We start from the raw sequence: 22,637 nt of genomic DNA on the forward strand, positions 1-22,637 counted from the left end.
GTTAGCCATGTTGTTTAAATTAGACAGCTGGAAGGCAGAGCTTGCCATATCACAATCAAATTGTTATCTGACAGATTAAGACTTCTTTGAGTTGGTGTATTTCTGGTGTCAACTTTAGCTCAGCTGCTGCAGTTTAAAAGAAGGAAACTTGTGTAACAGAGTCCAGCATTTTGCTACAATTCTCAACACTGAACCTATTAACCAGGAAGGGAAGGATTTGGGGTTCTTTTTTCTAAACATGAAATCAATATTTCATTGATTCTTCCTGCATAGTAACTGCTAGGTTTAGGCTGCAGAAGTAGCTGCCATGTAAGGAGAGCAATCCTCAGAGCTTTTCTTTCCATTTCACGCAAAATACAGTCAAGCAGAGGTCTGACAATGGTGGCCAGAGATGTGCTACACTTTGCTATCAGATTAAATCAGGGGCTTGGCATGGAACAGGAGAAGGGATTAAAAAATGCACATCAGAGAAAAAGAAAAATAAATTATTACATTTTATATTTCTTAATCAAATAAACACTAGGGAGTTTTTGTGAGTCTGAATGTCTATCAGCAAATCTAGTTTAAAATTTCTTTATCTCAGGTATGTTCTACTGTAAGTCCTTAATGGCTATGTATCCTCAATGAATTCAGAAAATTAGTGTTTCAAGTACAGGTGGTATTGCAAGGAGAAATGTGACTGATTTTTCTTATTCTCAAAAAGTTACATGCATCTCTTACACAAGGGCAAGAACACTAAATTCACTTGCCCAGAAGAAAAGTAGATATAAGATGTTCTTAGCTGCTGAAAGTCCACATTCCTTTGGGAAAAAAGTGGCCCACATGGGTCCTGTTAAAGCATGATGGATTGATGCTGTCCTTACGTACTGATTATAATCACTCTATGAGCGCTAAGGCATCATGTCTGAGAGGTCCAGTGTAAAATGTATCATCACATCCTTTCTGCTGTGAGGACTGATGACTGACAGAACTTTTGCACTGACACTCATCTGGTGTTAAAATAAAAACACAGCTTTACAGGACACAACTCAGGCACATTTCACAACTGCTTGTCATGTACTGGTGCAATCTCACCAAGAGCTGAATTTCTATAACTGGAATTCATCTATACTTCCATTTAAATAATTTTATTTCATACTGAATGACAAGGTTCTTTAATTTCTAATCATGCTTTAATTTTTAACCATTGATTTCTAATCACTATTTACAAATTTAATTCATTTATTCTTTATAATAGGATGCCCTGAAATGCCTACAGCATTTCTGTATTACCTAGAAGGACTAAATTTATAAATAGGAAACTACAAACATGAAGGAGACAAGCAGTATAGCCTACCCCTCATATGGAAACTCTGCAAAGCTATCCTTATGTTCATTAGATCAGTTAAAGCTCTCCCCACTGTCCTCACAGTTTCAGCAACTGTCCACCACCAGCAGAGTACAGTTAGAGGGGCTACAGGAAGCGTGTAGGGGAGCCGTATTTAAAAGTTTTCACTGCTGTAACACTTACTGTTGTTTGGTTTTGAACCTCCCCCCTTCACTGCAGCTGTTTTCTTCACCACAAGGTATTTTTAAATCCGAGTTGCTAAAAGAGTTACTTCCTGCTGCAGCAATGAGGTTAATAAAACAGGAACAGCAATTCAGTAATATTTCATTTTAATTACAAGTTTTCTCTGTAAAGCCAGATCACCTCTTAGTATATAATATCACTTAATATCCATTATCCATTCTAAAATTACAGAAAACAAAGGTAAACCAAATGCTCATGATCATATCCCCTTCCCGCTTCTCAGAGTTATAAGGGTAACAATAAAAGGTTGTGCAGGGCTGAGACACTAGAGATGAAAAATCCCCTACTTAGAGACATAGAACCATCTTTATCTGATTTTTTTTTCTACCCTGTAAGTAGGTTAGGAATAAGGAAATAACATAGGAGAAATTCCTGATTTTGAAATCGTTAGGGGAGGTCACTGCTGCGCTTCCTGCAGCAGCTTTTCAATCATAAGCGAATGCGTGTTGTAAAAGGGCAACCCATCCACTTCCATTTCTAGACTGGCAGTTTTTCCACTGCGGACCCCATGCTGCAAAAGTGTTTTCAGAAACTTTTCTTCCTTTAAAAAAAAAGAAATACAATATTATTAAAATCCTGAATCAGACAAGAACGTTCATCAAGTTCTTTTTTTTTAAACCTAGGGAGACTCTGACCACATCTTCCAGGTTTATTTTGGATAGCAATTTGCAAACAAACACCACCATTTAATCTGGACCAAAGAATATACTTAGCAGTTGGAACTTAGTGATTGACGAAGGGCAGTATTTGTGACTACTATTTAAAATAAAACAAACACACATTATAGAAACCTGATTCCTTTCTGCCTGGTTTCAAAATCCTAAATTGCACAAATCAGAATCAGAGGAAACTTCATCCAAATACCTCAAAAACTGTTGTTTCCATAACTTAGCAGCTAACTACAAATGCATTTTAAAAGAAAAGGACCAGCAGGAAAGAAGGATACATCAAGAAAAAAAGGTTATAGAGGTAAAAGGTACCAGAATGGGCTGCACAACCACTTTCCTTCCTGCTTCTTCAGATATTCCTACCTGTCTTTTACTCTTTGATGTCCTCTGTTTCTGTTGATTTTTATGACAATTCTGATTGATTGCTTAAGGGATGAGTAAAAAGAAAACCCTGAAATTCCTTTCTTGGAATTCTCTGAAATAGCATATAATTTCCTTTGTTTAGAACCACAGCTCAATTTCATGTTTATAACAGTTATTTTTCTTGTCTAACAGTAATGTAAGCAGATAACAAAGCATGTTCCAAATTGAGCTGTTAATGTACACAGAGGAACAAAATCCTTGCTTGAGAATACAGGCCAGTTAGCATTGTAAGATAAAAGGATGGGACAAAATCAGGTCTGAAAGAAGAGTTATTCTATGAGCAGACAAATTAGAAGAGCCTGGTTTCCAATGGAGTAAAGTCTAGCAGATTTGTTCCTAAATGTTTTTGTGAAAAGCCACAGCTTCAGTAGCAGCATTAAAAGGGGTCTCTCTCTTCTCTCTAGGTACTCACTTTTGTGAAAATTGCCAGAATCTCAAAACTTTGAAACCTCTCCCCTTCTGTCAAATTTTGAACCTGCTGCTCAATTTTGACCAAGCTGCTTGTAGGGGACACTGCCAAAAAGACAGGTAATGTGATCATATATGCCTTTTTTCTTATATATGAAAATATAGATATTTATAGAGCACTGTGCTGCAATAATGACACATTCCATTTTCTACGGGAGTTATGATAAAAAGCCTTTTAAGGCAGCAGTGCATAAATTATCTGTTCTTTCAGTAATCTTTGAGAATTTTGGAGACAGATTCAGAACATTATTCTAGCTATTCCGCTTTTCATTTGACATTAAATGTACTCATTAAAACTCTTTATACTGCCTTAGCATTTACTACAGAGAGAATTTATTTCTTTAATTCAGTTAATAAAAAGTTAAGAAGAAGCCTAGTCATGTCTTAGCTTCCCTCCTTCCCCCACTGTAATTTACATAATGCCTTTTAAATACTCACAGACATGCCTTTTTGTTTTTTTCTTTGCCAGGAATGCCTTTTCTGGTCTTTGTTCTCCTGTTTTTATTTCCATTTGTGTGAGATCCTGCTTTGATGGAAATTGCTACTGAAACTGCCTTACCAATGTCCTTGACAGACAGTCCTATAGCTTGAAATACTTTCTTTTTCCTGCACAATAACATCTACCAAAGTCCTTTAGCTCCTTGAAAAAAATAAATGACCAAAAAATGTATAAAGTTAAAATGTCTAATATTCTCTTATTAAATGCTTAGGGTTTTTTTCCGGGAAGGCTTCTAAACCTTACAGACTACAGTATCTTTAGACCTGAAGTTTGATGTGTATTTTACATACTATTGTATATGGTGAAAATACAAACACTTCTGGAAGAATTAAAGCATACCTTGCATGGTCAATTAGCAGAGTTTTTATTATAAGCTGGCAACCTGCTTTTTGAATGTGCACTATAAAGATCTGTCTCATATTTGCTGGTAATGCATCATTGCTCATAAACATACCAATAACCACTGCTTTTCTATTAAAGAAAAACTATGAACAGTTACATGGTGTCAGTCTTGAGGTCATGCAACAACACAGCAATGATACAGCTATTTAGGGAAATTATTTGGATACACTGCATAAAAAGTGGCATTTATAAAATTATAAATGTACTTCAGCTTATATAATATGAATGATCCTTTTGTAAATATAAGCATCTGCCCTTTCTACGTGAAAGAGATTTCTCTTTGCACTGAGACTTTCTATATGCAATGTGGCAAATTAGATCCCTTACATCACAGAAGAGAAACTTGAACTGGATAAGCAAAACGTCTTCCTTATTTTTAGTTGTTTCTCATAAATGTTTACACATTAGAGATCTCTGATCTGCTTACAGGGGAAAAAAAGACTTGCTTAACATTGTAATTATGTCTGATAAACTGTATTCTACCGTCAAATTTCATTGTTTCCATTTGTAAAGAGTATGCATGTACACGATGCTTCCTCAGCTCTAAAGTGGTGCAATTCACTCACAGATCTCTGTTTAGCAAATAATTGTGTTGGAGAGGAGCAAAAAAGATTCAAATTAATAGCAAAAAAAAATTATTAATTTGCTCTTTATTCAGGAAAACTCCCTTGTGAATGACAAAACTAATAAAGAATTTTAAAACAAATGTCACGTCTTTATATACTGTTCATTTATAAAGAAATTCAAATCCTTATAGGTTATAATTCCAAAATAAGTATTAAACAGTTCATTTTTTAACATTAATAATGAGTTCAGTAATAAAACAACTGTCTAACACATTAATCTGGTTGTGAGACACAAGAAAATGCAGAATTGTCCGTAGGATGTTCCACATTAGATACATTTGCTTATATAAGAATTAATATATTCCTCTACAGTCACCGCACTATAAAAGCACCAATAACATCTGAAAAGTCAAACCAATATGGTACTAATTGACATAATCATGATTCAGTTCCACAACTGCAAGGTAAGAAAAGATTGTTTCGATGAAATTGTTTTTTTCTAATCAAGTTCTCAGCACAGAACAAATGCTTCTTGATATCTCTTATTAAAATATATGTGAAGAATGATCTATGACTTTAGAACACTCTTATCTTGGTGAGGGGGAATGGAGAGAGCCATAGTTCCGGGTTTTGTTGCAATGCAATACTAATACTGCTTAAAGATTAATGAGGCTGCAAAGAAATAACCTTTGTGTTTCTGGGTAAGTCTTCATCATTTAGTGATTATCACCTTTAAGTTTCACGGAAGGAATGTCATTTTTAGAAGAAAAACAAAATATATTATAAGAAAGCTGTTTGATGCTTAGGGACTCATTCAAATGTCTTCTTTCCAGTTATGCTTGCTTCTACAAACAGATGAATATAAACACTGAGGTGGATATGGTGGTGCTTTTTATCATACCAAAGTAATCATTACAGCATTAAAAGAAACTGCACTGGGCAGAAACTAGCCGCAGAAACCATAAATGGCGTTGTTTTTTTTTTTACGCTAATGGAGTATGTGAACACTAATGTGTTCAAGCTCAGGAAATCTCCTGCAGTACTCTTCCATGATTTATAATTAAAGGTATCATAATCTCTTGCCAGATAATTTGTCATTTTCTTTCTTCTCACAAAACTGTTTCCGTTAATTTTATCTGAATAGATTTTACCATTGAACTTCCAATAGCCCTTCCCATTATTGGATCATTATCAACATTGCCCTCTGGATAATTTAGTAAAACAAAAGCAAGAAGGATTTCATGCATACGATATCACATTTAATTACAATATCTCATTACCAAGAATTTTGATCATACGAGTTTTTAGGATATGTTAATATAAAGGGAAATGAAGTATGTGTAACTGGAAAAAAAATGAGAAGTGAAAAGTAATTAATCTTTAATTTTGGAGCTGAAAGGTGTCATATGTTTTGTTAAGTCAAAGGGTAAGTTCTTATGGCTGTGCTAAAAGTTGGGATCAGTTTCACTTATATATCCTTTATATAAGGAATCAAAACAGCAACAATTGAAAAAGACTACTTTTTCCACAAAGGTAAACTACGAAACTATTACAAGACAAAATGGAGTCCAGAAGATCAAAAGCTTCACAAACAGCTTTGACAATCATGAAGATTAAGTCTCTTACTGGATATTAATCAGAGTGGCCTACGTCAGCCTCTGGTTTGTGACTCCCTGACGCCGGGGCAGGAAGGGGGTAGTTCCATGAATGTCTTGTTCTTTTCTCTACCCTAAACATCTGCTAGTGGCCTCTGTCAGAGAGAGGAGACTGAGCTAGATGGACCTCTGATCTGAACTAGTATGGAAGCTCATATGCTTTTAGACTTTTATGTAAAAAAGCAGACAAAAATCTGATCAGCTTTAAGCACAAAAGTAAACTTTGTTTATATACTAAATTTCAATGCAAAATTTTGCAGATCTCCAAATTTAACTTAATTATCAGGCATCACCATAAAAACCTCTCCATTTTTAGCAACATAATCATATTTAGGAGGGAGGTAAGGCTGTATTTCAAGACAGAAGATGTTGGCACTGCAATTTTGAAGAAATTAGCGAAACTTTAGAATTCTTTATTTTGAACCCTCCAATTTTTTAAACTGGTTTTGTCCAACCACTCATAGAACTCACTAGCTGGTGTGTGCAGAGGAAACAGAATCACATACTTTCAAGTGAATTTAGTGCTGGTGAAAGGATTTTGACAGTCACTGAAACTGACAATTTTTTATATAAGAACAGACTATTTTAGCAGACAGGATTTCCTGCACTGCCCATTAAATTGCAGCACAGTTCCATGCTTGAAGTCACACCACAAGGAATAAGTTCATTTTTGAGGATTTTTATGTTCATTCTGTCTTGAATCCTTTACAGACTATTCTAATAACAGTGTGGATGCTTGTTAACCAGAAATCCCCCAAAGCCACCAAGAGACACTTGAAAGTAATGACTTCTAAGCTACTAAATTGGGCTGGCCAAGATTTAGTGGCTGGTAACTGATTCCACCGACATGTCACAAGGAAGTCACAACTCACTAGCTCTGCAGAAATTACCTTTGTAACAGATGGAAGTGCAGATAGCCAGACCATCTTCTTAGAGAACTGTGGAAACCCCACAGCTTTCCTCAGAAAGCGATCATGTATTTCACAAGTGCTGAGAATATACAGAGCACAAGCAATGGCATAGCCTCCCCAGTTTGAGACCCCTGCAAAAGAAAGTCACCATGAAACCAAACTGTTAAAAAAATAAAGTAAAACAATAGTTTTGGTAAATATGCCTAACCTGCATAAGTCATTAAGCACTGAGTCTCCAGTAATGATGGTGAAATGGAACTGGGGTATGAATTAACTATTGATGTTAATTTGGAACAATTATTTCAGAAATACATAATCACTTAAGGTATTAAAAGGTTTTCATTTAGCATGTTGTAGACCAGTATTTCCCACTGAATTTCTGCAAGTTTCCCTCTAGCTTAGTTTGTGGTTCATTTTTCCAACAAAATCAAAACCTCTAATGGACATGGTCTATAAAACAATTCTACTTGGCTTAATGTGAAACCCATGAACTTTAAAGAGCCCTTTTAGATCTCAGTGTCTTTAACTTTTAAGTGCACAGAGATAAGAAATTTTGATAAAGTATCATAAACCAGGCAAATTTTTGCTGATGTCAAATTTTATACTGGAACATTGTAACATTCTAGAGAATTCCTTTTTGATCACAAATGATGACTGATTAAAGGATTCAGCTATTTCATCAGATATGAAGCCGTAGTGAAACTAATTGTCTTGATGATGTGTCTTTGGAATAAGTGCAATATATAAAAAGATATTCTAATGGAGTTAATATCCACAAATTATTGGTATGCTGTGGTCAAATCAGTCCACACTGTCTTTTAAACAGTGTTTGGCGGCTTCTCTGTTAAGATTATATTGGAGAATGTTAGATTTGAAACTTACTGTGAGAAGTTATCACTTGTACCTGGCACCTTTTCCAGAGATGTAGAATACCCACTTTTCAAAAAGTGTAGAAAGTGTTTTAGTGCATGGAGTTTTCCCCACTTAAACATGTCTCAACACATTCCCCTCCACACTTTCCTTTGCAGGTTCTCAGTGGGACAGCTGCTTTCAAAGTAAAAATCACCACAATTTCCAAAACAGCCACTGCAGGTCATATATGTATATATAGCCATAAGAAGTAGATATAATTATCACCTCAATCCCATTTCTCCCCAACAATTTGCTCTTTAAGTATCAGTAGTGTTAGAAAGCTAGATGCTATTATTTTCTTTCTTTTCAAGTATCTGGGAGCCACTTGCACTGAACCTAAGTATAATACGGAGCACTCAGTTCATAAATTGGTCCTTGCTGAATAGGTCTCTTTCACTCTGAATTTTATTTAATGCTAATCAAAATGTTAGGGTAGAAAGGAATTTCAAATATAGCAATCAACTTTTTTTGTTATATTCAAATTTACATTGTACAGATACCCTGGAGTGGCTGTTGAAAAGATTTATCGCCTTTTCGTATAAGAGCAGCATCATTAGGCCTGATGGGGTTACGGTCACAGAAGCTGATCAATGATACCAAAAATTCACATGTGCATAGATGGTTTTTTTTATTTTCAAATATACCACTGTTCTGCAGTCTTCCTTGGTATTTCATTTAGGTGTGACTTTTCAAGAATATTCAGGAGTTACATAACTATTTCCAGTTAAGTGCACTTTCTTGACTGAATATCCTGTTTTCAGTCATTCCTGCTGGAGCTGTAGTTGATTAACTATTCAGAAAATTGACATAATGGAGACAGATTTGTTTGTTAATGATGCCTCAGTCATTTAAAGAAAGGCTCATACAGATTACTTGGTAACACAGATGCTTTCTTTTCAATTCTCTTCTTGAACACCAATATCCCTCCCCCCACAAAAAAAAATCTCTTACCAGCTACAATAGTAAAATCAGCTTCAACATCACAAGCTATAACATCTCCATTTTTTATGTACTTCTTTACAGCATCTTTTACTTTGCCCATTCCTAATTCATTTCCTCCATCTCCGACACCTTTATTAAAAGAGGAAAAGATCAAATGCATATGAAACCAGCATTTATATATCAATCCATTTATAAACCATCCAGTCTTTCCCAAGAGTCCCTGTGACAGTTCATATCTCCATATAAGATGCTTTATCCCTTTTTCATCAAAGTGTCTAAAATCAGAAGGTATAAAGAAAGAGGTGAAAGCATCACTTTATCACATGCTAACCTGTAAGTATACAGAATGTATGCTATACCGGTGCAGGGAAAAGAAAATGAATTTATCAGATGCTCATGAAGAGCAGAAGAATTAAGGTAGTAAACCCTATGCTTAAGGAGGGCCTTAAACAAGTGTTCTAGGTAACGCATTACTTAAGTACATTAGCACACACAGAGAAAAAAAGACAGAAAATGAGTCCAAAATAAAGCTGAAAAATTAACCGTGGATTCTATGATAAAGCAAGCATAGAAAACTTCGGCTCGTTGTGAGCACATTTCTACTGATGAAAAGTAGAAATTTTTGCAGAAAGTTATGCAAAATGTATGTAATGACTTTGGAAAAAGTAGGACTTACTGCACTGGCAATCTGTTTCATACAGATTACTGTCATTGTGCTACAGTGTACAAAGAGCCCAACCCTGTGTATTGGGTTGGTTTTTTTTTTGAAACATTCATATATTCTGGGTGTTGCCTCGATTTTTGTTGATCAAATAGAAACACTGTGTATTTGTCTTTCAAAAATCAACAGTATCAATGATTTCAGTAAAATCAATGGGACCTATGCTATTTCAGAAAAATCCTGGGCTGCCCCTGTGTTTGGGACATAAAATTGTTAAATGTCATTCAGAGACTTGGAGCTAAGGATAACACATAGACTAACACTTTATGTGAATACTGGATTGTGCTTTTAGGAAACTCATCAAATTTGTCTCTTAGCAGTGTAAAAGGATGCAAAAAATTCATTTATTTAAACAGAAATTAACATTTCTCTTTTACCTGTTAGTTTAAATGGCATCTCCTTAAGTTTGAAGATTTTAATAGAAAAATACTAGTTAATGGTTGTGAAGCAGAATGTTCATTTGCAGAGCAGTGAAGAGTGCCAAATCCTCATTGAATTTGAAATGTGACAAATGCATGGCATGTGTTACAGGAGAGAAATTACAGTATTTATAATTTACATTTTAAGCACTGAACATTGATAAAAATTAACATTTTTAGTAACTACATAAATATTTCATTTAGATCTGTACTGAATTTCTTCTGTAAGTGAAATTCAAAGTTACTTTTCAGCAGCAATTTTGTATCTAGCTCCTAAACTCTATATGTTCAAAGCTGAGTATAAGTGAGCGACATGACTTACGTGTAAGGATTGTAATGGCTAAATCTCAAGAAACTTTTTAAAAACCAGGCATAATCTACTCATGAACATATAAAGCTTGGGACATATTTTTCTTCAGTACTTCTTGTTTTGCTACTAAACAGCTAATCCTTCTTTCTCAGAATTGTCTGCCTTAATACGCTACTCACATTTATTTCAGTGAGGGGATTTAATAGTGCTTTCTGAAACCTGTTTGTTGATAATACTTTACAAATAGCTAACGACATAATCATGGTACCTCCATCATCATATGTAGATTTGGTAGTTATAGCTGATTTTTAAGAATTCGCACTGAACACTTTGATTTTTCCTAGATTCAAAACCTGAAATTTTGCTGTGATTATTCTTTAGAAAGGCTAAAATGAACTCTTGTCCTTCAAACATCCTTCAAAGATCACATACAGTTTCTTTAGTAGTGAAAGATATTAATGTGTTGCTCAGATTTTTTTGTCAGCCTAGTTGCTTTTTCTTGTCTTTGTGGGACCTCTATCACTAGGGTGGTTACAGTTAGTAGATCTACTGCTCTGAATGTATCATATTAGCATTACATTGAGAAGAAAAGAACATCACATCTTCAATATAGAACATTTTCCCGTACCATCTATTTTTTTCTTCCTCTACACTCGAACAGAGGACTACACATCACTGTAGAATTTCCAGTGAGATTCACCTGATAAGTCATAGTCATCTACACATGAGCTAGTCAGCCAGACTTCTTCTTAAGTCAGCAGAGAGAAACAGACCCTTCAGACATGTAATTCATCTCATCCCAAGGCAGACTTCTCAAATGTAGATGCCTGAAACCAGACAAGATGAATCCACTTTTCCTAAAGGCCTGAGTCCTTTACAGACAAAGGAAAAATAGATAGTTCTGTCAGATTTTCTACGTAAGCTTTCACTGACTACATTAGTTTCTGGCACTATGTTAATGAAAAATGCAGGAAAATTCAGTGTCCTGTGCTAAACATCACTTGTACGAAAGAGGAAGCAAGTGTGACCACATTTTTTCCTGCAGTACTTTGAAAAACTTTTCACTAGCTCCTAAAAAGATAGCATATAGCTGTGTCAATACTATGACAGCTGAAAAAAAAATTAGCATGTGGGTTTGGTAACTTCTCTTAGTCTTTTATTTCAATCTTTTCTGGAAATGAGTCCTTTTACCCTCAGTCTTTCATGTCTTCTTATTTTGTATATTCCTGAAGGTCGCTGCTCACTCCACCATTTTTAATGATATTGATATTCATAACATTATAGGTATTGTTCCTGATTTGTCTGTGGTCAGACTCCCAGATCAGATTTTTTTTTTTTTAACACTAATGTTGTTTTAAATGCAAAACTTGACAGTGATTAACATGTAACTAACGTTCCAGTATTTCCTTTATCCAGCTACTAAAACAGTGCTTCTTACAGGAGAGCAAACTATATAAACACTTCTGTAATACTGAAAACTTTATCTTTTTATTGTTCTTTTCTATTCTATACAGTTATCCAAGTACTCCACTCGAATGGGTGTTGTACAATATTTGCATTTAACTTGGAACTAGACATATGCCTCCAAATTCCTATTTAACACAGAGAGTCAAAGACAGCCTTACTAGAAAAATTTATCATAATCAGAAGCAATACATTATCATCATAAGAGACAACATGCAAAGGCCACAGCCCAGATTAGTTCTCTATTATGATAGACTTTGCATAAATACATTGAAAAAGCCGACAGCCATCCCAAAGAAACTATAATCAAGTTAAAAGTCACACACAAAAAGTTAGTGTGATAAGCAATAGAAGGAATGCAAGCTGAAGGTCAGAGACATTTAAACTAGGTAACAAGGACAGAAACAATGATACTGTTTTTCTATAGATATTCAATTAGTTATGCAGTGTACAACGTTGATGTGCACAAATTCCACAGGAGATCAGAGCAGATCCCTTCATTGCCTTTTGAAGTTAAATTTTTTTCTATGCAAACATAACTTTAGAGAAAATACATGGCAGTGGGGCACAGCGATTCTGGACATCTGCTTCTTTCCCTTGTATTTACAAAATCTTGGTATTTTTACTTAATAACATTTCATAGTGTATTTGAATACTCAGACACTGTTTAAAACAAACTAAATACTGCTGAACAGCTTCAGATTCCCACCACGTGGAACACTCCAAGCTCCTCCAGATCAATAATATACTTTCAGCTGCTCTGGAGAGATATTTTAAGAGATTAGGATGTTTTTACTAATGGAATCGACACCTAGTCCTTGTATGAACAGTGTAAAATCAGGGACTAGGGAATTGATGTTAACAGCAGCACATATGGCTATGAAGCACTGCTGCTGAACAGCTTTATGAAAAGAGGTTATTATCCCTTTATTCAGTCAATCCTTAGCTTCTCTGCTGAGAGATTGCCAACAGAGTGCCATCTACAGTGCCTCTTTTTGGATGTTGAAAGTTACTCCTTAGGAACAGGACCAAAATTAGCTTTAAACCTAAATAAAATATACTGCAAGTTTTAAGATAATACCAAAAATACCAAGGAACTCCTTTGCTACACAGCTTTGAAATAAGATTCCACTACAGTGAAAGCAGACTACGCATTATCTCTGCAGGAGCTCTCAAAATTCTGTGAAAACATTTGAAAAACATCATTACTGAGAAGTCAAAGTTCCAGTGCATTTGGTAATACTTTGGAATCGGTCCCCAGCACTGCAAATAGAAAAATAGCTGGCTCAGTAGACGTGTTCTAATGTGACTGAAATCAGCCTGGCAAGGACACTTATTTCTAATTTCATTTAAAATGGTTAGAAATATTATGTAGCTCCCAGCTCTGTTTTGGGCCACACAATGTAGCAGAAAGCATTTGATTGTACAAGGATGTTGTATAACAAGGATGTTATATCTACCTGGGAATCCTTGACTTGTGACATATATTTATAAAACCAAATGCAACCCGGTTTTCAGGAAAAAAAAGGACTGTCAAAAAAGGAGAGGAGCACTATTTTGACAAAAGCACTGTTCAAACATATTAGTTGATGCTAATGTAGTTTTCACAGTTATGACAACATACCCTTTTAAAGTTTATTATTTTATAGTTATATCTTGTTAGAAAAGGGTCTATTATACTAGATGCAAATATACAATCCCTACTCAAGAGAATGTACTGTTAAAAGGCAATATAACCTAAGATGCTGTCTAGACTGCTGCTCTAACCCAGATATAACAATCATAAAAATCACTACAATGTTTTAATCTGTAATGTTTCCATTCAATAGGTGCTTGCTTTATATGCTGCCTTTCAGATACAAAATATAGAAAGGAGTTCAATGTCACTGTCAAAACTGCACTTTGTGGAGTACCTGTATGTACACTTCCATACAGACAGTACACATATTTGGGCTAGCTTTTTTTGGCCTTAAATCACTCTGAATTCAACATCTCCATTTTCTTTGGCTACCCTTTCATAGACACCTATAATTTTTTTATAGCAACCGTCTCTTTAAATTCAACAAAGATGAACAGCTGTAGTCCTAAAGCAGTTATTTAGCACCTGACTCCTCCTCAATTTCACTTCCAGTAACAATTCCCGTTTGTGTTTCCTTACTGCTGAAAATACAACACAAACTCTCACCTACCTGTTGTTGTAACTCCTGGAATGGTTTTTGCAGCTAAAAATAGTTCATCTATGGGATCCACTAGATGTTTAATATTAACTTTCCTGGCATTGTAATAATTGCCATCAGCAGCCATCCCAGCACGCTCTATTGCTATCAGGTGATCAAATCTGGTCAGAGACGGAGTGAAAAATTAGTTAAAAGAGAGGAGTAAAAGCTTCAAGTCTTGCATAATGGAGCCTGCTGTTGGTTACTTTTCCTGTTGCACTTGTTTCTGTTTTCTGACCATTTAGGACCAAAGGTAAAATTTGGACACTTTTTTTAAATTATTATTTATTTCTGAATGTAGTTCTCTATAGTTTATTTTCAGAGGTTAATCTAGTTTCTTTACAGCTTTGGTGTAATTCCTTCAAATTGCAATTGTTTCTAATAAATAGAGAAGTTCCTGAAACCCTCCTAACCAGCAGTGTTTTGGGTAGGCTATCTGGCTTTGCTCTGTTTCATGTTAAAATAAGTAATATCTCATTCGGGATATTGCTCTCCATGAATGTTATTAAATTGATTTTTTGTTTTATTTGTTTGAAAACAATCTAAATCCACATTAGTGTAAATATGATCTCTGCTTAAAGCACATTGCTTAGAAAGTGTTTGTCCATTTCTAGTTACGGAGTCTTTTGGTGTTTGCCTTTGGGTTTGGGCTTTTTTTGTTTTGTTTGTTTTTAGTCTGACTGTTTTGCTAGTTATGAAAGTATACAGAAGTACTGCAGATGTGCTATGTTTTAAGTAGAACTCTTATATTCAGTTCTGCCACTGTATGTTAGATTTAATGATGTGCAAGGCTTCCATTTGTCCAATTTTACTGACAAGAGTTTACTAATTCTGCTGAATTACTTAATGCTTTTGTGGGGGGTATCTACAGTGACCTAAGAGACCTTGAGCAGTTGTGTACTCTAAAGAAAAACTTATTTTAGCTTTTGGGCATTGTTGAATCAACTGAAATAGAAAACAGCTGTAAATAAACTATGCATAGCTATGAAAAAACATTTTTAAAACAATGCATGAAAACTAAAGATAATACTGTACTGAAATTATAGCTAACCAGTAGAAAGAAACAGGAATAGAGTAAATTGACAAAGCAAATACCAAGATGGGGTGTGTGTGTGTATATATATATATATATATTTTAAGAGAACTGACTGACAGGTGCTTATTTAAAGGAAATGTAAATTGCTGACCAGGTAATGATATGTGTGTACAACTCTTTAGAAAACTCACTAGTGCATTAACCGTAATCACACTCATATAAACCTGAAATTTTGCCCAACATTGTATATTCAACAATGTATATGCAAACAATTCAAATTGATATTCAAAAGTGCATGCATGCTTCTGTAACTTTGGCTTTGGCCATCTACAGACTGTAGGACAAGCACTTTCGGAGCATTAAAAACATTTGGTGAAACTTATTAAACGAGATGAGATTCCTCAGTTGTCAGACTGGAGCCAGAGGCCCAGAAAGCAAACAAACTCCAAAATTCTTTTCCTAGATCTTTCACTGACTTTGATGTGATATTTAACTTCTCTGTGCCCTAATTTTTCCATGTTTTTACATATTAATAAAACAATATATAGTACTCAAATATATTGTTATGGAATGACAGCTGTAAAGCTTTTAGATATATTTCAGAGGAAAACCTCTACTTAAATACAAAGTATTGGGGTTTTTTGATTGTTTGTTTTTTGGTTTTGTGTGTTCTTTTTTTAATACTTCAGAAATTCACAATCCCAGAATAACATAGAATTCTATACAATACCAGCACTTCACTTGCAATTCTGTTTCATTCATTCCAAATCTTACATTTTCAAGGATTTGCTTGCAACCATTATGTTGTCTTAGATCATGGTTATTCTTTTTAGTATAACATCACATAGTAGAAGTGTTCCCTGTTCTTAAAAACAAACAAACATACCTAGGTCTTCCACAATTCCCATTCTCACACAAAAACATCAAAGCTGAATCTGTACTTTCCTTTTGATAACTCAGTAGAGGTATAGGTATCTTCAGGATTCCTAGAGGGAACAAAAATACAATTTGAATACTATGTATCATTTTTGGTGTGTGTTCAGTAGTGTGGGTTTTCTGGTTTTGTTTGTTTGTTTTATTTTTTTAAGTCAGAACAGTTAGTGTAAAGACATTGAGCGCTTACTATTCTGTTCCTGATAAGCATGCTTATTTTAAATTAAGCTAGTTTATAGGTTAGTACTGGTAAATGGGACCTTGGGATTAAAAAAAACATGTCTACCAGAATAAGAACAGCCATCCAGAGGTCATCACAAACATCTAATCCAGAATCACTCCCAGATATGCAGGCCCTAAAATGATGTCAGCTGGATTTTAACAAAATAATATAATCATAACAATGCTGATACTTGGAGGATGAGCCCTTGTTTTTCATACTTTGGCGAAATCATGAACTAATCTAGAGTGACATTATACTAGAGGAAACATTGGCTCAAATTAGCAAGATAAAACTGAAAAACTGTTCCTTGCATAGCTGTATGTTTTACCTAGTTGAACAGCTTCTTCCATAATCTTTCTGTTCAGATTCATGGCTCTCTGATCCGTTACTATGGCAACATCTTTCTCCAAGGCCTGCAACATGGCTGCAATAGCAAAGGCTCCTGGGGGTCCATCATTCTCTTCAGGTGGCTCATAAGTGAAGTGGGTAGGAAATCCAGTTGTTATCAGCACTGATCGAGCATGGGAAATGGACAGGCAAGACTTCAGCAGCTCATCCTGGCGGTGTAAATGAATGATACCCCTGTCTCCTATAAAAGTATTTTTAAAGAAACTTTTTTTAGAGAGAGCAGTACATTGAAGTTTGTCTGGGTGAATCTGCCTGCCTACCTTAATGACATAATAATTCCTGGTCGAGCCAGGAATTGGGCCCATTTCCTCAGGAAAGCTGGGAAGGTGTAGGATATGAGTAATAAAGCTAATGGGCTGGGCTTCCAGGTTAAGAAGTTCAGTTAACTGGATACTGAATATTACTATACTACCATTTCTAGGTATTGGTGTAAATCATCTTTATTTCTAAGAGCTTACTGAATATTGTTTCCCTTCTTTTCGCCCTCTCTTTTGCTTAAATGATCTCTAACCTGATCCTCCTCGACCAAGGGAAAGTCTTCCTCTCTCCAGACTTTCTCTCTTGCCTCCAGGGTCTGCGGTTCCTGAGGGCTGGCCTGAGCAGTAAAGACTGAAGCAAAGAAGGCATTCAGTAACTCTGCCTTCTCTGCATCCTTTGTCACCAGGGCACCCACCCCATTCAGCAAAGGGCCCACATTTTCCCTAGTCTTCCTCTTGCTACTGATGTATTTGAAGAAGCCCTTCTTGCTGTCCTTGACATCTCTTGCCAGATTTAATTCCAAACAGGCTTTAGCCTTCCTCGTCGCATCCCTGCATACTCTGACAACGTTCCCATATTCCTCCCAAGTGGCCTGTCCCCCTTTCCACTTTCTGTATGCTTCCTTCTGTTTGAGTTTTGCCAGGAGCTCCTTGCTCATCCATGCAGGTCTCCTACCTCCTTTGCTTGACTTCCTTCCCTTCCCTTGTATAGGGATGCACCGCTCTTGAGCCTGGAGGAAGTGATGCTTGAATATTAACCAGCTCTCTTGAACGCCCCTTCCTTCTAGGGCCCTAACCCATGGGATTCCTCCAAGTAGGTCCCTGAAGAGGCCAAAGTTTGCTCTCCTGAAGTCCAGGGCTGTGATCCTGCTTGGTGCCCTGCTGCCTCCTCGCAGGATCCTGAACTCCACCAYCTCATGGTCACTGCAGCCAAGGCWGCCCCCGACCTTCACATCTTCCACCAGWCCTTCTTTGTTTGTTAGTACGAGGTCCAGCAGCACACCTCTCCTTGTTGTATTCATGAAAACCATGAATACCAGAATGATGTGCTGATATTCATGGGCTGACAGCGAGAGGCAAATCCTCACTACCGTTTTTCTAGTCTCCTCATGCCTTCATCCTTCTCACTTTTTTTCTCCTTTGCTTTTTCACTCTTTCCCCTTTGTTTTTCCCTCCCTTCCACCTACATAATATAGGGGCAATAGCGCTAGTATAACTAACCATACATATTCTGAAAGATTGTCATAAAAGTGTTAGGGGGGGAAAAAAAAAATCTAAATATCTGGATTCAATTAATTTCTCCAGGAGCTGCTGGTGTAAAAGTCAGAAACCTGCAAACATCAGTCCTAACTAATTCTAGAGAGGAAAGTTTTGGGGTGTATGATGCATAATGCATTGCCATGTGGCTACAGAAGCAAGTTTTGAATAAAACTTAAGTAACAGAAGCAGGTATGTTAGACTCAGAAGTGGGGTATATTAACTGAGATCAAGTACTACAGTAAAGTAGCTACTTTCCGTTAGCAGTAAAAATGAGTTAACTCTAAGTTAGTGCCAGGCTCTGCAGAAATACAGGACCTATGCCATGCTGAGCTCCAGAGAGCTGAAAAAGGAGAGGCCTTGTGAGTAAAAATAAACAAACCCAAATGTATACATAGAGCCCAAAACCTGAGTTTGGAAGAGCTGGGTATAAGCTGTTTTTGACTAGTGCCTGCAAAGGATTTCAGGAAACTTACGGGAAACTGAGATTAAAAGTGACAGAGGGAAATAATTCAATGTGTATTTTATGAATGGTTGCCCTACTCATTTTGCCTTTTGATCCTGTATTCCTTTATTTCCCTCTCACTTTTCTTGTGCACGCACGCAGCCCTACCTTTCAACCTTGTATGGCAATCAGGTTGCTTTGGTCCATCAGGCAACACCTCAGTGACAAATACGTAAGCACAGCTTGATGCAATTCCACTATTGGAGAGGGATGTTTGAAAGGCACATGCAGCTACTAGAATCTTCTAGTAGGAGTACAGTAGCCATGAATATATGTAGAGAAATTTGCTATTCACTCAACAGTGAATACCTGCTTAGCTGCTGTCAGCATGCTGAGGTGCCCTTCAGTTTGTATATTCAATTTGTTTTATTCAATAACAATTCATATTTCTTGTGGACTCTTCAGTCTGGAAGCACTGATACTTCCATGTCCTTTGAGTGGCAGTATACAGTCATCAATTTGATGCCCCATTACCCATACACTTAAAAGGTTTTGGCCAAACTCTGATATTAAATATGGTAATGAAAATAAGAGCTAACTTTTATTAATGCACTGCAATCCACAAAGGATTTCTTAAATCTTAAAATTGCATTTAGATTCTTACTGCATTCTTGAACTTGGTGAATATCTAAATTATATCTAGATCATATTGTCCTCATAACAAAACCATCAAAGGAAGAGTGTTTGTTTTTACCTGGATCTATTCCAATTAGGCTTTCTAGCGTCTTTATCTTTTGTGCTGCTTCTGCTGATACAATACTATAATGCAAAGGATTTTGAGAAATGCAGTGGACTTGTGGGACTTCTCTTGAGGACCTGACTGTGATGTCATCATTCTTTAGGTCAGTAACGAACATGCAGCCAGGAAAATGAGTAAAAGCTAATGGAGATCCTAAAAAGAACGGGAAAAAAAACTTCAACTAAACACCTTGCTATTGTAATATATTAAAATATCAGAATGATAAAAATAAAATCATGGAAAGCTTTGTTTTAACAAAACACAGAATCCCTGCCTGGTGGTGCTTATATCATAGAACAGGTGATAGTCTAAGACACAATGCAGCAGTCAACAGTCTTGGTGAAAGATATGTGTGCATATATATCTGTAAATATATTTTCACTTTTAAAAAGTTCATGTAGATGGTTGAGATCAGATTTGTTAAAGAATCCCCTTGGGTATGAGCTTGAGGCAGCTTTGAAACTGAACAGTGATAGCCTCCAATGAAGTCAATTGGGAACTGGCAGCTATGAGAAGTGGGTTCTACATGCTTTAAATACAGCACGAAAGAATTAGAGCATTGACATAGGAACAAGTTAAGCTGTAAACGTCTGCAGTGTGTTAGTGGTATAGCTTCCAGAAAAAATATTTATTTTCTAGTTTCTAGAACTTTGCTGGAAGCCACAGTGTCTCTGCACACGTGAATATTCTTTTAATACAGGGATATGACAAAATTGTCAATTACTGCCTGCTGTGTAGGAGTAGTCCTTTATCAACTTAAGAAAATAGTGAATAGTTTCTTTGCACTGAGTCTTGCCTACCTAGCTAGGAGAGCTATAAACTGTAGTTGGCAAGGATTAATGACAAAAGTTTAGCAGGAAGTCTTAGCAAAGGCAATCTCATTGGCATCTAAAAACCTGGTGAATAAGCTTATTTAGACCTGACAACATAATAGGTCCCTATGCTGAAAATATTTTTTCTTTATACTGATACTAGAAGTACAGGGGAAAAATAGATCATTTAAGACTTCCAGATCTTTCTACATCATACTTATTTGGCAAAACTGATATGTTGCTGGATAAATTGCATGACTGGTATACTCAACAAAGTAGTGTACTGCTTGTTTAGGATGGGGGGGGAAAAGGAGGAGTGTGTATATGTGTCTTTTGTGGTGGGGGTGGGTTTTTTGTGCTAGATCTGTTGGGAGTCTATGGCTAATGGTTCAAAGGCAGTGTGGGTATGGGGGGTGGGGGAACATGGATGTTGAGGTTTGATATACTTCACCAAAGCTAACAGCAAGTAGGCAGTACTTCTTGTGAGAAACTAGCAGATTTATTTAAAGTACAGGAATGAGTGGCAAGGCAGGATTTTAACTACCTAGCTGAGAAAAGAGTATAGCAAAATACAGACTGTCTAACAAGTTCTTAGAATCTGTTACTGTCAACTTCTTAACGCAGAAAATGGAGAAATCGACAAAAGTTATAGCCAATCCCAGGCAAAGGCAGCAGCCTTTAGAGGTTGGCAAGCTGTCTATGGAGATCCCTTCTCTTTCCTTTGGTTGCAACACAGGATGCATAAAGAAGGTGAATAAAACTGCTGGGAAGCACAGGCGTCTGCGTTTCACCTTGGAGCTGGGACTGGAAAGAAGGTCTTGTATGTAAGAAAGGAAAAGAAGCCTCTGCCCCTAGTTGCTGAACATACTTATAGTAGGTGTTGAAAGCAGTTTAGATAAACATCTGTAAGGAACAACAAGGTTGTCACAGACCCTGCAGGTACAGCAGGACAACCCAGATGACCTCCCAAGGTTCTCTCAATTACACTCTCTATGATTATTAAGCTGCTTTTTCAGTAAGAACTAAAATATGAGGCTTCATTCCACATTAGTAACTGAGAACAGTATATAATACTGTCATTATGGTTGAGTTGCATTTTTCTTCTTTGCGCTCATTTCTGTTACGAACAACTGCATAAATGCAGGATAGATCCTTGCAGAGGACAGAACTTCCATTATATAGAGTGTGTCACACTTATTTCAGTTTTTCGGAACAAAAACTGAATGTTCAAAAGTCTACAGAGACAATTACGAACTCTTTTCCAGGTCAATCAGTTCACTAGTTCTTGACAAAATGGAAAGATTTTTGGCTGCTTTGTTTTCTTCCTGTATTATTATTTTACTGTGGTATAATACAAAATAATATTGCAAAAGAAAGTTTAAAAATGAAAGCCTTTAAACTTCTAGTTTTTAATAATGCTCAAAAAGGATGCTTTGATGCTGCCAGAGCTTCAAATTTCTGCTATTAAAATAATCACACAAAAAATATATTATTTCAGCAAGAACTTCCTTTAAGGTGGAACTGTATCTCACAATAGAAAATAGTCTTTAGCTAACTCTAGGGTAGAGCAATGGAAATCAAGCCTGATAATCAATCAACTTATTCAGTGCACATTTTTAAACAAATAAATAAAATTTGAAGGATGACTGAAAGAAAAAAAGTCTCCAAAGATGGTACATACTGCAGCTGATGATTGCTTCTACTCCTGTTACTCCACAGGCCCAAAACACTGGAATATCACCAGGGTGAAGATGAACTGGATCTCCATAGTCTGGTTTGGAAAGATCTTGTATTCCCAACAAACCTGCCATTAATTAACAGTAAAATCACTGTACATTCCAATTAAGCAGTAATATTATAAATGGGAGAGGACCCCAAACCCCACTTAATGACAGAGCTAGAATTACAGCAGTGGCAAAACCTGCTTAAGTGGCATATTTTGTTGCCTTTGAGTGTATATCCCCAGAACATGAGCCATCTTGTTTTTCCTTTTTTGTACATGACAACATCAGTAAAAACGTATTCACTGTATTTTGTTGCAAAATACATTCCAGGTGTGTATGATGATTTTTTTCCAAGATATTGTATCTTCTCCAACAACAGAAGAATTATATTCATAACACTGGCAAACAAGAATAAATGATTGCAATGGAAAATGGGTTCTTCCTAGAACACATTTTCTGTTGCTTTAGCTTCATATATTCTTCAGCTGGAGAGACAAGGAATCTCTCTTTCACATCACTGGGTTAGGTAACTAGATCTCACTGTTATCCAGCTTTCACTGAGCTGTCTTTTGCTTTATTCAAACACCTACTTACAGT

General features: G+C 36.1%; 1 protein-coding gene across 11 annotated transcripts in view; it reads right to left on the reverse strand.

The window, feature by feature from the left end:
• Positions 1-1,639: 1,639 nt before the first annotated feature.
• The window catches only part of DGLUCY (D-glutamate cyclase), a 46,466-nt gene continuing 25,468 nt past the window's right edge, over positions 1,640-22,637 (reverse strand). For 10 of the 11 annotated variants that reach the window (XM_026079477.1, XM_026079481.1, XM_026079473.1 and 7 more), the window contains 8 exons: positions 21,998-22,120; positions 19,460-19,657; positions 16,667-16,927; positions 16,069-16,168; positions 14,120-14,268; positions 9,026-9,145; positions 7,142-7,293; positions 1,640-2,111 (listed from right to left, as the gene is read on the reverse strand). In XM_026079477.1, the coding sequence (XP_025935262.1) occupies positions 1,968-2,111; positions 7,142-7,293; positions 9,026-9,145; positions 14,120-14,268; positions 16,069-16,168; positions 16,667-16,927; positions 19,460-19,657; positions 21,998-22,120 (1,247 nt within the window). In that variant the 3' untranslated portion in view covers positions 1,640-1,967. Of the gene's footprint in view, positions 2,112-7,141; positions 7,294-9,025; positions 9,146-11,094; positions 11,339-14,119; positions 14,269-16,068; positions 16,169-16,666; positions 16,928-19,459; positions 19,658-21,997; positions 22,121-22,637 lie in introns of those variants that run through there. The other variant, XR_003255741.1, reaches the window with a different exon arrangement.

This window comes from Apteryx rowi, unplaced genomic scaffold, assembly GCF_003343035.1.
Source record: "Apteryx rowi isolate R43461 unplaced genomic scaffold, aptRow1 scaffold_5, whole genome shotgun sequence".
NCBI classification, from domain to species: Eukaryota; Metazoa; Chordata; class Aves; order Apterygiformes; family Apterygidae; genus Apteryx; species Apteryx rowi.